The 15678-nt window shown below is 44.9% G+C and overlaps 1 protein-coding gene across 13 annotated transcripts in view; it reads left to right on the top strand.

Annotated features, from left to right (window-relative positions):
- The window catches only part of PTPRJ (protein tyrosine phosphatase receptor type J), a 98843-nt gene that overhangs the window by 67542 nt on the left and 15623 nt on the right, over window positions 1–15678 (top strand). For 6 of the 13 annotated variants that reach the window (XM_041129256.1, XM_041129259.1, XM_041129257.1 and 3 more), the window contains 9 exons: window positions 2999–3017; window positions 4126–4293; window positions 5058–5324; window positions 5887–6153; window positions 9052–9318; window positions 9970–10236; window positions 11362–11628; window positions 12850–13116; window positions 14045–14311. In XM_041129256.1, the coding sequence (XP_040985190.1) occupies window positions 2999–3017; window positions 4126–4293; window positions 5058–5324; window positions 5887–6153; window positions 9052–9318; window positions 9970–10236; window positions 11362–11628; window positions 12850–13116; window positions 14045–14311 (2056 nt within the window). The remainder of the gene's footprint in view (window positions 1–2998; window positions 3018–4125; window positions 4294–5057; window positions 5325–5886; window positions 6154–9051; window positions 9319–9969; window positions 10237–11361; window positions 11629–12849; window positions 13117–14044; window positions 14312–15678) is intronic. The other 7 variants (XM_041129261.1, XM_041129263.1, XM_041129264.1 and 4 more) reach the window with 7 other exon arrangements.

Below are 15678 nucleotides of genomic sequence, written 5' to 3'. Positions count from 1 at the left end.
AACAGTTCAGTTTGTGGCTTGTGTTGAAAAATACAGCATGGAATAACTGAGTCAGGGAAGCTGACGCTTGGGAATGGGATCATTTGTTTTGTGCGGTTTTGGATTTCAGAAAGAGGCCTGCCTGCTGCCAATGGGATGGTGCTTTTTTTGAGTTTGGTTTGCACATAGGGCTCTGGAAAGTCAGAGGGGTATTGTGAGAGGGGGTATTGCCAATGTGTGTGATTGGCAACAAGTAGTAAAATGATGGTAAGCTGTTCATTCAGCATGTGACAGGAGTTTTAGCATAACTTTCCTTTAGTTGGTTGAGCATCATTAACAAAACCCATGCGTGACAGTGCAACCAGGTTTCTAGCAGCTTGGTAATAATTTGCTGTTGGATCAGATTGCTGTAGCTGGGGGTAAAATGGGAATTGACATGCTTCTTGTTTGAGCTGGCAGGGGAGAAATGGGGAGGTGAGAAGCAGGGGTGAAGGGGACTTGGTTGTGGCATACCTGTTTCTCACTCATATGATGTCTGTTGTTCCTGTTGCTCAGGAAGGATGCTGTGCCCCTGAACTCAAAATCTGGGGAGAAGGAGATGAGAAACTGTCATCTTCAGGCAGTTTTACAGAAGAGAAAGTAACTGAAGGACAGGTTGTGAATGATGTTAGACCTTTGCTCTTTTATTTGTAGGGCTGCAGAAATCACTGTGACTTACTCAGTCCTGTGGTGTTTCTTGTTGTTGTTTTTTGTTCTTCTTTTTGCTATTTCCCTTTCTTATTAAACATAGCATCTTTTTGGTTTTGCTTTTAGATTGCCCAGCTTTTCAGGGAATCTCACCTCTTGCTCATCATTCAGCAGCTGTTTCCACATAGCTTAGTGCTTCTACTCTGAATGCTGCACGGTAGTGTTTTCCTGCCTTAAAAGTGGCTTTTCCCTTTGTAGTCTCTTCTTCCTTGGCCACTTTTTTGTGAAGGAGTACAGAAGGGCTCTTGACCTGAGTGCAGACGAACGTTTCTGCACTTCCTAATAGCCTTGCAGTTTGGCTGGGCTCTCAAATATTTGGAAAAGTTGAGGAGGAGCCTCACACTTGTACATAGCACATCTGCGTCCCAAGTAATGTCCTTTGGGTGCTGAGTTGTCAGTATGGCTGTGCTAGAGAAGACCAGGCATGCGTTCTTTGATGCTTACAAGTGCTCTTTTGCATGGGAAGTGTGCCCAAACTCTTCTTGCTGTGGCACTGAGACCATCACAGGCTGGAAGGAGGTCCCTCCACTTGAAGCTTGCTTCTGCTGCATTTCTCCTTTCTGTAAAGCTGGAGGGGTTGCTTCTAGTGTTGCTTCTCATCAGCTGGCCTGCCTCATCTTTGTGGAGAGAGTGCTTTTTGTAGTCTCTCATATGGAGAACAAGATTTAATGGTATCTTCTGACTACTTTTTGAGGGTGTGTCTGCTTGGGCCCATGACTGTGATGCAGGGAGCTACTGCTGATGGAGCTACTTGTGGCATCAGCAACACGAGAGCTAGGGGGTGAGTGATTTGGGATTCAAGCTTTGCATTGGGTTGTTGTGATATAGCTGCTTATCTTGAGTTAGCTCGTGGAATTGCAGAAGCAGCTAAGAAACTGTCTAAGAAAACAGGGTGGAAAGAGAAAATGAGACAATTTAAAGTTCTTTAGATAAATGTGTCAACCTCTGTAATCAGCAGGCTCGGTGCTTTGTGTGGGTAATGCACCATCTGGCATGAAGCTAAGCTGGATTTTCTAGAAGCAGCACAGTATAAGGTCCAACCAAAAGACTAGCTGTTCTGCAGGTGATATTAGAGTCACTGGGGCTGGAGACTGCCTCTGCCTGCACCTACTGTGATGCCAAAAACAGACCCAGAGGTGCATGGGCAGAAACGTCCCATGCCCGCAAGCCTCCCTGGCATAAGGCACTGTGACCTGTGGATCCCCAGCACCGCACTGGGGATCTGCCTGTCCTTGGGACATGTATCTCTGCATGCTTGTTTTTCCCGGGTCCTGTAGCTTTGCAAGGTGAGTAGTGGTATTTAATCCTCGATGCAATTGCTGGAGTAATCTGTTTGTTACGTGACGAAAGTGGCTGCTGCAGTTGGTTGGCATCAGCTGGCTACAAGAGTCCCGGGAAATCAGGATTTTCCTCTCAAGCCCCTGCAGACCTACCCCTGGGGCTTTTATTTCACTCTTTTAGGAGCGTTTTGTGCTGCCACCTGGAGGGAGATGAAGAAAACTGTAGGCAAACTGGCCTGTAAATTAATGGGAATGGAAATGGCTTATTCGGAAGTAAAAGCATGAAGTTGAAAGACTAAAACACGTTTTCAAAGGAAAATTCTGGTGTGCTTGTCAGTATTACTAGCAGAGTAGTTTCAGGCTGCAGTTAAATGGCAACTGATGATACTTTTATGGATATGTACACATACATAAACTAGACTTGAGAACATATACTAAGCGTTTTGAACTTCAACCACACTGAGTTTGTTTCAGAAAATGCAAAATATTCTTTTGTGAGAAGTAATAAGAAAGTTTACATAGCATTAGGCTGAAAGGAAAAATCTTATGAATGAAAAAGACCTAATTCACATCTGCTGTTTTTTGTGGGATGGTGTCAAAGGTACTAACTGAAGTGCCTTTTGACTAAGGTCTTGTAGGTTTTGTTTTTAAATTTATATGTGCAAAACAATCAGCATACGTTATGCAAGCTGGTTTTGTGACAAAATAAACTGTTTGGAAAAAAAAAAAAAAGTGGGTACTAACATTTTACCAGCATGTTTGGGTTTTTTCTCTAATAGTTTGGTATAGTTTTGGTGTTATTTTTATGTCAGTAGATTTTGGGGTATCTCTTTTGCAGGTTGAAAAATCTGGAATTTTTGGTGGTTTTTTAACTGATTCCTTCCACCCCGCCCCCCTCACCCCCCCATGTGTTAATTAAACCAGTCCTTATTTTATTTGAGCTTCTGGTAGTTTTAAAGCTTTAATTTCTATTACTTATTTTTGTTTTCCAGGTCAGATGTACAATTGCCTGTAAGTATCATTCTGTTGCTATTTTTTTTTTTAATGTAACTCTTATTATCTTAGTTTCTTTTAAGAAAGGTCAAACAATATTAGGTAAGTATTAAAAAAAAAAAAAAAACAAAACAACAAACAAAACAAACAAACAAAAAAAACAAAAAAAAAAACCCCAAAAAACCCACTTCCTAAAAAGAATTTTTTGAAATAGCATTCGAAAATGTAAGCTCACTTGTTTTAGTAACTGTGATTTCTGCAATGCATTTAAGGATATTTAAAGATACAAATGTGTACTTTAAACCCTTTGCTTTTCAGTTTGTAAAGAGTTCTGGTAAAATCAAGTACAGATATAATATGCTTAGAAAGACTGGAAAATATACTTAAAGGCAATACAAAACAAACCCCAAACAAAAGAAGACCCCCAAAGTGAAGCTTTAAGAATTTTCTGAAGTGAGTATAGCAACTGCTGTATTTGCCTAGCTGACGAGTTTTCATGTGGCAGAAATTTCCAAAAGTACTTGCAGATGAGTTCTACCTTACTATTGAACATCAGACTTGCATGAGTTAGCCTTTAAATTTTAGGGCCTGTATCAACTCTCTCCACACTTTGGGCTGCGCTGCATCAACCTAAAGTTGCTTTCTGTAGGTGTACCATGTCTCTTCCTTACTTGTGGGAACACACTCTGGGAATATGAGAACTTTTTTCTCATACACTGAGGGGAAGAGACAAAATTGCTATGCCAGTTTAAGTAAAGCAGCTAGCTTCTGATAATACATCAGTAAAATGCGCACACAGAATGTGGCTGCATGTTTGTTCAATTCTTTTCAAACAAAACTGCACTGAAAAAAAGAGCAGATCATGGTAGCTTTCATCCAAACCATGAGCAGAGTCAGTGAATGACCAAACTAATGCGGCAATCTCTTAATCTAATTCAAATTGTCACACAGAAGTTTAAAGTGGTAAAACCAGGAAATGTGCAGTGAAATGTCTGTAGGAGAACAAACTGGGAAAACAGAAGTGACTGCAGGTCTGTGGATGGTATCTATAAATGACTATACTTTTGCAAATGGGAAACCCAGAAGTTCTGTAAAGATACTTACTGCTTTGTATTCTTTCTTTCAGGCACTGAGGATTGCAGCTCAAACAATGTAACTGCAGAAACAGGAACCAGTAGTAATGATAATTTATTAGTAAACTCTGCAAGTGGGAACAAAACCTATGGAGGTGGAAGATCGACCAGGGATGTGTCACTATCTGACAGGGCAATAAGTGATCGGAACAATGTAACACGTAAGTGGTTTGGAATGTGACTGGGATGTGAATCTTCAGGGTGTTCTGTGCTTTTATACTGCGTTAGCATTTTAAGCCTGAACTCTAGTCCGGAGTGCAAAGAGCATTGCAGGGGTGCAGATCCAACTGCTTTACTGGAGTAGAGAATGAGCCAAAGAACTATGTCTGCACAGCTGACTGGGAGTTCAATTTAATGCTGTGATTGGCATGTGGCCTTGAAATAGTTTTATCACTGTTAGGCTTGGGCTCCGTTCTCTGCTTATTATGGCTTTTTAGGTTGCAGCTGCAACAGTCCAAACATACTGTGACATACAGCTTTGAAATCAGCTGTACTCCGTTACATATGTAAGTACTCTACCTAGTATAGAGGGAGCTGTATCATGTTTCTACAGGAGAGGTATGTGAATCTTGCAGCTAGAAAGGCTCTTCTCTTTGGGTTAGCCAGCTTAGGAAAAATAACAGCAGTTTATGTGTTCCGGTCTCTCTCAGCACCCTGCATGAAGTTGACAGCTGAGGCAGGTAATCACTGCTGCACGTAGGCAGTTTTATTCCTCGAGAAGAAGTGAAACTTGAGGAATTAGAGTGGATTGCAGAGCTAGCAAGTGTGCCTTGCAACATATAAGGTTGTCTTGTTTATTTTCCAAGGCTGTTTTACAGAGACCTGTTATTTGGGTAGAGCAGGGAGAAGACTCCCTTATGTGTTTGTCAGCAAATAGTGTTGCAGGTTAAAAGATGTTGTGTTTTTTTTTCCTTACCTTTCACAGAGCCCATCCCCATTCTTGCTCTCACGGCAGAATATGTTGGTGTGACTTCTGTCAACTTGACATGGGCAGTGAGCAGCGCTGCTTCCAACTCCTACACGTACAGGATAGAGGTTATAAGCGGTACCTCTGTTAGGAACCTGACATCCAATGTCACCAAAGCCGAAATTATAGAGTTAACCCCTGGGACGTTGTATAATTTCACGGTATTTGCGGTAGTGGCTGATGGTCAGACGGAAGGAGAAGGAGCGTCCATAAGGCTGTATACAAGTAAGTCACAGTTGCTTGCAGCCCTATTTCTGGTGGACTGCATTTTGCTGTGCAGCTCAGGGCTTTGCCTACCTATGTGAGGATTGTAATTCAATACTATTGTCTATAAACATGATGTTTTAGTCGTGGAGCCTGATCTGGGCTGTATGCAAAGAATGGGATGTTAGTGTGCAGTAGAAACATAGCCCTGATACTTTTGTTTTGTTTTTAATTATCTTCCTTCCCCACCTTCCCCTGTGACCTTGTATCTTTCCTGACCACATCTCTGGATTCCCAAGGGAAGCCCTGGGAGTTCTGTCAGAGTGTGATGGCCTGTGCTTCTGCTTTGGAGAGCCACAGGGAGATGAATGGCACTCAGAATGACCTTTCTTCAGTTCTCTCTTACCTGTCCGTTGATGCAGAAGCCTCCAGGAGCGTCTGGTGGTGGTGTTGGGGTGTTCTTGCACTCTGAACAAGGAGTGATGTGAAGACAGTGAAGCAGTGGTGTGCCTGTGTTTCTTCTGTCCCTGTATGTGAGCAGATGTTCTTGCAGGTTGACAGATTGTTGTGTTGCCTTTTACAGAGCCCAGCCCAGTTCTTGATCTCAAAGCAGAATACGTTGGTGTGACTTCTGTCAACTTAACATGGATGGTGAATGATGCTACTTCCAACTCCTACACGTACAGGATAGAGGTTATAAGCGGTACCTCTGTTAGAAACCTGACGTCCAGTGTCACCAAAGCAGAAATTACCGAGCTAATCCCTGGGACGATGTACAATTTCACAGTATTTGCAGTAGTGGCTGATGGTCAGACGGAAGGAGAAGGAGTGTCCATAAGTCTGTATACAAGTAAGTCACAGCTTCTTGCAGCCCTTTTCTGCTGGGCAGCTCAGAGCTTTGCCTACCTGCCTGAGGGCTGTTGTGTGTAGACGTGATGTTTTAATCCTGGACCCTAGTCTGGGTGGTCTACTAAGTATGGGGTCTTAATGTGTGGAAGAAACATACCCCCGCTTTAAAAAAAAAAACCAACAAAACCAGCCAAACAAAACCCACCTTCATTCCCCTCCATCCTTATCTGCTCATATCTCCTCATATGGGAGATAACTTCTTGCCACAAGTACTTAGTGAGACAACTAGGAAAGGTGCCCTCCTAGAATTGCTATTTGTGAATAGAGAAGGACTCATGGGAGATGGGATGTCTTGGCCACAATGATCATTAAATCGTTGAGTTTAAAATTTTCAGTGTAATGAGAAAAAAACAGCAGAGTTGCTACCCTGGACTTCAAGAGAGCAAATTTTAAGCTATTCAGGGAGCTACTTGACAGGGTACCCTGAGAATCTGATTTTGAGGGCTTAGGATTCCATGAATGCTGGTCAGTTTTTGAGAACCACCTTTTAGAAGCACAGGAACAGGCAATTCTGCTGTGTTGAAAGTCAAGCAAGCAGGCCAGACAACCAGCTTGGCAGAACAGGGAACTCCTTGTGGAGCTCAAGAGGAAAAAGAAATTGTATGATCTCTGGAAGCGAGCTCAGGCTTCACAGGAAGATTACAGAGCTGTCGTTCATACATGCAGGGAGAGGACACGAAAGGCCAAAGCTCAGTTAGAGTTGAAACTGGCCAGTGTTGTGTTAGACAACAAGAAAGGCTTTTTTAAGTACATTAATAGCAAGAAGAGGTCTAAAGAAAACACTGCACCAGTACTTGTTGAAGATGGTCATCTGACTAATGGGGATGAATAAAAAGTGGAGCCATTCAATGCTTCTTTTGTTTCAGTCCCTTGGGTTGCCCAGTCCCCTGAGTTGCAGGACCACGAGTGTGGGAACAGTGACTTTCTATTTGTGGACACTGAAATTGTCGGGGACCAGCTGTATCAGCTGAATGTTCACAGGTCCATGGGGCCTGATGGGGTTCATCCCAGAGTGATGAAGGAGCTAGCGGATGTTACGGCAGGACCCCTCTCGATCATCTACCAAAGGTCTTGGGAGTCTGGAGAGGTCCCTGCTGACTGGAAGTTAGCCAATGTTACTCCAATTTACAAGAAGGGTGTGAGGGAGGACCCAGGAAACTACAGACCTGTTAGTCTAACCTCAGTTCCTGGAAAAATTACAGAGAAGAACATACTGGGTACTACTGAAAGATATTTAAGGAATAGCGCAATCATCAGGCACAGTCAACATGGGTTCACAAAGGACAAGTCCTGTTTAACTAATTTTATATCCTTCTATGATAAGGTCACCTGCCTAGTGGATGAAGGGAAGGCGGTGGATGTACTTTTGCTGGATTTTAGTAAGGCTTTTGATACTGTCCCTCACAGCATCCTTCCGGACAAGTTGTCCATCTGTGGGATGAACGGGTTCATGGTGCACTGGGTGAAGAACTGGGTGAACAGCATGGCTCAAAGGGTTGTAGGGAATGGGGCTACATCTGGCTGGCGACTGGTCACCAGCAGTGTTCCTCAGGGTTCAATCCTAGGGCCAGTGCTGTTCAATATATTCATCAACGATCTGGATGCAGGAGTTGAATGCACCATTAGCAGGTTTGCTGATGATGCCAAGCTGGGAGGTGCTGTTGATTCTCTTGAAGGACAGAAGGCCTTACAGAGGGATCTAGATAGATGGAAGCATTGAGCAATGATTAATGGGATGAAATTTAACATGTCCAAATGCCAGATTCTGCACCTGGGATGGAGTAACACCGGGCACAAGTATGATTGGGAGTGGAGTGGCTGGAGAGCAGCCCTGTAGAAAGGGATCTGGGGGTGCTGGTTGACAGCAGGCTCAGTACAAGTCAGCAGTGAGCCCTGGCAGCCAAGAGGGCAAACCGCATGCTGGGGTGCATCAAACACAGGATAACCAACCGGTCAAAAGAGGTGATTATCCCGCTGTATTCAGCATTGGTGTGGGCTCACCTTGAATACCGTGTGCAGTGCCGGGCCCCACAATTTAAGAAGGATGTGAAGGTCCTTGAATACGTCCAGAGGAGGGCAACAAAGCTGGTGAAAGGGCTGGAAGGCATGTCTTACGAGGAGCAGCTAAGGACTTTGGGTTTGTCTAGGTTGGAGAAAAGGAGGCTGAGGGGTGACCTCATTGCTCTCTGCAGCTTGCTGAGGTGGGGAAGTGGAGAGGGAGGTGCTGATCTCTTCTCCATGGTATCCAGTGATAGAACATGTGGGAATGGTTCAAAGCTACACTGGGGAAGTTTAGGCTTGACATTAGGAAGCATTTCTTTACTGGGATGGTGGTGAAACACTGGAACAGGCTTCCTAGAGTGGTGGTCAATGATGCCCTAAGCCTATCAGTGTTTTGTTGAGGGCATTGTCCAAATGCCTCTTACATGCTTTAACTTTTGGTCAACCCTGAAGTGGTAAAGGCAGTTGGACTAGATGATCATTGTATGTCCCTTCCAACTGAAATATTCTAGTCTAGTCTGTCTCTTTCCTGCCCACCTCTCCAGATTCCCAAGGGAAGCCCTGGGAGTTCTGTCAGAGTGTGATGGCCTGTGCTTCTGCTTTGGAGAGCCACAGGGAGATGAATGGCACTCAGAATGACCTTTCTTCAGTTCTCTCTTACCTGTCCGTTGATGCAGAAGCCTCCAGGAGCGTCTGGTGGTGGTGTTGGGGTGTTCTTGCACTCTGAACAAGGAGTGATGTGAAGACAGTGAAGCAGTGGTGTGCCTGTGTTTCTTCTGTCCCTGTATGTGAGCAGATGTTCTTGCAGGTTGACAGATTGTTGTGTTGCCTTTTACAGAGCCCAGCCCAGTCCATGATCTCAAGGCAGAATATGTTGGTGTGACTTCTGTCAACTTAACGTGGGCAGTGAGCAACGCTGCTTCCAACTCCTACACGTACAGGATAGAGGTTATAAGCGATACCTCTGTTAGGAACCTGACGTCCAGTGTCACCAAAGTCGAAATTACTGAGTTAATCCCTGGGACGATGTACAATTTCACAGTATTTGCAGTAGCGGCTGATGGTCAGACGGAAGGAGAAGGAGTGTCCATAAGTCTGTATACAAGTAAGTCACAGTTGCTTGCACACGTGTTCTTGGTGGTCTGTATTTTGCTGTGCAGCTCAGGGCTTTGCCTACCTGCCCAAGGGTTGAAACGCAGTATAAGCCTTATCTGGGCTGTCTACTAAGAATGAGGTGTTAGTGTGAAGAGAAAACATAGCCCTGATTTTTTTTTTTTTTTTTTTTTAATTTCCCCCCCCGCCCAAAACGACAAACCAACGAATCCCCTCTAACCCTCCCTGCCCTGAAACAAAAAATCCCCCACAACAACAAAAAAACCAGCCAAACAACAAAAAAATCAACCAACCAACAAAAACCCCTTCCTTCCCCACTATACTCCTCACTTTCCTGCCCACCTCTCTAGATTCCCAAGGGAAGCCCTGGGAGATCTGTCAGAGTGTGATGGTCTGTGCTTCTGCTTTGGAGAGCCACAGGGAGATGAATGGCACTCAGAATGACCTTTCTTCAGTTCTCTCTTACCTGTCCGTTGATGCAGAAGCCTCCAGGAGCATCTGGTGGTGGTGTTGGGGTGTTCTTGCACTCTGAACAAGGAGTGATGTGAAGACAGTGAAGCAGTGGTGTGCCTGTGTTTCTTCTGTCCCTGTATGTGAGCAGATGTTCTTGCAGGTTGACAGATTGTTGTGTTGCCTTTTACAGAGCCCAGCCCAGTTCTTGATCTCAAAGCAGAATACGTTGGTGTGACTTCTGTCAACTTAACATGGATGGTGAATGATGCTACTTCCAACTCCTACACGTACAGGATAGAGGTTATAAGCGGTACCTCTGTTAGGAACCTGACATCCGATGTTACCAAAGCAGAAATTACCGAGCTAATCCCTGGGACGATGTACAATTTCACAGTATTTGCTGTAGCGGCTGATGGTCAGACGGAAGGAGAAGGATTGTCAATAAGTCTGTACACAAGTAAGGAAATGATGCCTCTCAACTCAAGTAAACATGCATTTTGTACCAAATTGCCCTACTTTTTTACCCTGGGTTTCTAACTTTATGCTATTTCTCATTGTGGTGTTGCTTTGCTCCATGTGCCTGTGAGCATGAATGCCAAGCGGCCTTTGGTAAAAGCGAAAAGGACTGAGATTTTATGTGTTTCTCTGTGTGCATGCATTGCCTGTAAAGCAGTTATTTCATGAGCTTGGCTGCTGAAGACTATGTAGCAGCTAGATCTCTACAACAACATGACAAGGGCTGAATAGGCCCCCTACAACACTTGTGGGAGCAGGTTATCACAGCTCATACCAAAGGAAATGGTGTGCAGGGATGTGGTGGCCAGGAACACAGAGGCTTTTTGTTCTTGAAGATTGTTTTGAGCTCTTTGCAGAGTCCCTGGCTTGGGGCTCCTGTGGGCTGTGATAGTGCCTAGGGACACATTATCGAGTGTGGTGCCATTTTTGCTGGCTTTGCACTATGGCACCTTTTTCTCAGATCACAGGGACAGACGGGAGGCAAAGATCTCTCTTTTCTGTCTTGCTCAGGGGTGGAAAGGGAACAGGCAACAGCCCTACAAAGCAATTAGAACTGTGTCCTGGAGTTGTTACTGAGTAGATGAGCTTGTCTAAGCTGCCTGAGATGAGTCTTGTCTGCCTAGTGTTGATACTGAATCAGGCTTGCAGACACAGCCCCCCAGGGTGGGTCAGCTGTTGGACCTGCTCAAGGAGCCTATTTCCTTCTGCTGATGTTGAGGAGGGGCTGGGCTGAAGGGCTCAGATTAAGACCTACGGTTGCAATTTTGAGTTAACAGACCAAGATCACCCTGCACTCTGCTTCCTTCTGTAATTTCCATCTCTTTCTCTGTGTGGAAATGCACTGTGGAAACAATTTTAGCATGTGAAATGAAACAAAAACAATATCCCCCAGAACTTGTGTGGCCTTTTCAGAGATGTCCCAGCATGAATGTCTGAAACTGGACATTGATACTGTAGAAGTGCTGCTTGGCTACATATAATGCTTATTCTATGTGGAATAGGGTAATGTGGCTGTGGCTCTTCTTTCTTGCTCTGTCTTGACAGATTGTTGTGTTGCCTTTTACAGAGCCCAGCCCAGTTCTTGATCTCAAAGCAGAATACGTTGGTGTGACTTCTGTCAACTTAACATGGATGGTGAATGATGCTACTTCCAACTCCTACACGTACAGGATAGAGGTTATAAGCGGTACCTCTGTTAGGAACCTGACATCCAATGTTACCAAAGCAGAAATTACCGAGCTAATCCCTGGGACGATGTACAATTTCACAGTATTTGCAGTAGTGGCTGATGGTCAGACAGAAGGAGAAGGATTGTCCATAATGCTGTATACAAGTGAGTCACAGTCGCTTGCACACATGTTCCTGGTGGTCTGTATTTTGCTGTGCAGCTCAGGGCTATGCCTACCTGCCTGAGGGTTGTAATTTTAATACTGTTGCAGGCAGAGGTGATGTTTTGGTCCTGGAGATGGCCAATCTGCCAAGCATGGGAGTTAAAGTGCAGAAGAAGCATTGCCCTTATAGAAAGCTGTTGGTGAAATTTGTCCCCAAGACTGGCAATGCAGAGAAGAGTTTTGTTTTGGTTTTTTTTTTCCCCAAGGACTTCCCCTAAATTTGGGAAAGGGGGTTGCATTCATTTCCTAGAGGATGGAGGTGTCATACTCTTATTTTAAGGGGGTCCCACACAGAGCATATTGTGCCAGGGGAACTTTTGTAATTTGAGGGCCCGTAGCTGCCATCGGGCTGCAGCAGGAGAGAGAGATTTAGGCAGCACTAGTTCAGGAGAACTGCTTTGGCCGTCCAGCACCTTGCTGTGTTGAGTATCAAAAGTCTTGACGTGTGGTGTTGGAAGGACCTTTTTGGAGCTGGCCTTCAAGGCTATAGCCCAGCCTGGTCATTCCACAGGGTGTATTTGAAAGAAAAGAGATGCCTGTTCTTGTCACTTGTGTTGTCCTAAATGTACCTGTGTGTGCTACTGCCTTTCCAGTCAATTTCCAAATGTCTCACCTGTGTTACCTGACTGTAATGGCTAGTTGCCCTGTTTTGAAGATGCACAGAGAATAGGGTGCTGGAGAGAGGGGTTTTGGAGATGGTCTCTCTGCCATGGGAGTGGGCGCAGGGCATGAGGGTTGGAGAAGCAGCAGGGTGCCTGGGTCATTACCTCTGTTCTTTCTCCAGTGATATTTGATCTTCCTTACTTTTTGCTGTGCAGAGATGCACCACCATTTTCCTTCCACTCCATTCTTCTCTCCTTCCTGCCCACCTCTCCAGATTGCCAGGGGAAACCCTGGGAGTGCTGGCACTGTGGTGAACTGTGCTTCTGTTTTTGAACATGAAAAGAAGATGAATCATACTTGAGGTGCCTCTTTCTCATTTTTCTGTTACCCAGCCATTGATGCAGAAGCCTCCAGGAGCATCTGGTGGTGGTGTTGGGAGTGATCTCTGAACAAGGAGTGATGTGAAGACAGTGAAGCAGTGGTGTGCCTGTGTTTCTTCTGTCCCTGTATGTGAGCAGATGTTCTTGCAGGTTGACAGATTGTTGTTTTGTCTTTCACAGAGCCCAGCCCAGTCCATGATCTCAAGGCAGAATATGTTGGTGCTGAGAATGTCATCTTAACATGGGCAGTGAGCAGCGCTGCTTCCAACTCCTATACGTACAGGATAGAGGTTATAAGCAGTACCTCTGTTAGAAACCTGACGTCCAGTGTCACCAAAGTTGAAATTACTGAGTTAATCTCTGGGACATTGTATGATTTCACAGTATTTGCAGTAGCGGCTGATGGTCAGACGGAAGGAGAAGGAGTGTCCATAAGGCTGTATACAAGTAAGTCACAGTTGCTTGCACACGTGTTCTTGGTGGTCTGTATTTTGCTGTGCAGCTCAGGGCTTTGCCTACCTGCCCAAGGGTTGAAATTTGATGCTGTTGCAGGCAGAGGGTGCTGTGCTTTGCCTGCCTGCAGTCAGAGATGTTTGTGTGGAAGAGACATAGTCTTCCTTTTAAAAACAAAGTAAAACAAACCTCCTCAAAACCAGTAATTGTTGAAGGTAATCACCAAGGCCTGACACAATGAAGGAACTCTTGCTGAGAACCTGCCTCCTTGGCTTGGAATTTGTGTGGGCAGTTTTGCTGCGTAGGCTTCTTGGAGGATGGGGGCCTCAGACCCTTATTTTAAAGGGTTCCCACACAGAGAGAGTGTGTTGTGTCTAGGGAGGTTGTGTGATTTTGGGGGCCTGTGGCTGCCATTAGGCTGCAGCAGGAGAGTGAGCTTTAGGCAGCACTATCTCAGGAGTGAGCTCAGGGCACAAAGGGTGGTGAAGGAGCAAGGTGGTGCAGGTCATTCCCTCTTTTCCAGTGATATTTGATGTTCTTACCTTTTGCTGTGCACAGCTATATCACCATCTGCTTTCCCTTCCCCACCTTCCCCTGTGACCTTGTATCTTTCCTGACCACATCTCTGGATTCCCAAGGGAAGCCCTGGGAGTTCTGTCAGAGTGTGATGGCCTGTGCTTCTGCTTTGGAGAGCCACAGGGAGATGAATGGCACTCAGAATGACCTTTCTTCAGTTCTCTCTTACCTGTCCGTTGATGCAGAAGCCTCCAGGAGCGTCTGGTGGTGGTGTTGGGGTGTTCTTGCACTCTGAACAAGGAGTGATGTGAAGACAGTGAAGCAGTGGTGTGCCTGTGTTTCTTCTGTCCCTGTATGTGAGCAGATGTTCTTGCAGGTTGACAGATTGTTGTGTTGCCTTTTACAGAGCCCAGCCCAGTTCTTGATCTCAAAGCAGAATACGTTGGTGTGACTTCTGTCAACTTAACATGGATGGTGAATGATGCTACTTCCAACTCCTACACGTACAGGATAGAGGTTATAAGCGGTACCTCTGTTAGGAACCTGACATCCAATGTTACCAAAGCAGAAATTACCGAGCTAATCCCTGGGACGATGTACAATTTCACAGTATTTGCAGTAGCGGCTGATGGTCAGACGGAAGGAGAAGGAGTGTCCATAAGTCTGTATACAAGTAAGTCACAGCTTCTTGCAGCCCTGTTCCTGGTGGTCTGTATTTTGCTGTGCAGCACAGGGTTCTGCCCACCTGCCTGAGGGTTGAAATACCATATTGTTTCAGGGAAAAGTGCTGCACATGGTCTACCCACAGTCAGTGATGTTAATGTGTGGAAGGGGGTTTTCTGGGGGATTTTTTTGCCGCCTTCTCCATGTGGATGAGGCCCTTGGCCCTTATTCTGAAGGGCTCCCACAGAGAGTGCATTGTGCCTGGCCAAATTCCCCCTTTGGAGGGGTCCGTGGCTGCAGCTGGGCTATGGGCAGCACTGTGCTGTGTGGCTCTCAGCCATGCTGCTCTGCTCAGCTCGTCAGCAAAGAGAAGAAGGTTGAGCTACTCCTGTGTTCCTCACGCTAGGCATTGTGACTGTTTTTCCCCATGTGAATATGTGCTGTTGTGTCCTTTCCTTTGTTTTGTCCTGTTTTGACTGAGGTGAAGTGAATCTGTCCCAGAGCTCCTCAGTGGGGTTTCCAGAGGTACCTCAGGATGAACCCGTTTAGAGTGTCTGGTACTGTGAAGGTACAGCTTGGCTACTTGTAATGCTCAGTCTGTCTAAAACGTGGAATCGTGGCTGTGACCCTGCTTTTTCTGTCTGTGTTTGTCAGCAAATATTTGTGAGTGTTAACAGAGTCTTATCTTGACTTTCACAGAGTCCAGCTCCGTTTTCCATAGCCAGGCAGAGTATGCTGGTCTTTGATTTTTCCCATGGAGCACAGATGATACTTCTTCTAACTACATGTACAGGATAAGATCCAAAGTCATGGTTCCTCCTCTAGAAACTAGGCATCCAGTGTCACCAGAGCTGTTGTTACAGACATAAACCCTGGAACCTTCTGTAATTTCACTGTATTTGTAGGAGTGGCTGGCGGTGTTACTGAAGGAAAATAAATATTTATAAAATGCAGTAGAAATAAGTCCTAGTCACTCACATCTATCTTTTAACTAAATCTGTTTCTTCTGGTACGCAATTCTGCTTCTCCTTAGTTTCTTAAAATAATAGCCCTTTTTAATAACAAAATAATTTAATCCATGAGTCTCTTACCCCAGTATTTGGAAGTACTAAATACTTCTTTATCAAAAGAGGAAATAAATTTGCTGTGTGTTACAATTGTAGAAGTTACGAGAGCTTTGGTTTTGAAGGCCAAGTTTTATAAGATGTTTAGTTTAGAGGGACCTTTTTTCTCAGTGTTACTGCTACATTAACGTCATAAATATCTTTTTGTATCTGGTCATAAGGTTGCGATTTTTGTATTGTATCCTATAGGACTCTCATACAAACTGACATGCTGTAGTTGCTGCTCTTAAGGATGACTACTGCTGTGCTCTTA

The sequence above is a fragment of the Aquila chrysaetos genome, chromosome 16 (assembly GCF_900496995.4).
Source record: "Aquila chrysaetos chrysaetos chromosome 16, bAquChr1.4, whole genome shotgun sequence".
In the NCBI taxonomy this organism is placed as follows: Eukaryota; Metazoa; Chordata; class Aves; order Accipitriformes; family Accipitridae; genus Aquila; species Aquila chrysaetos.
Note: the sequence above shows the minus strand (reverse complement) of the source record. Positions and strands in the feature narration are given on the sequence as shown.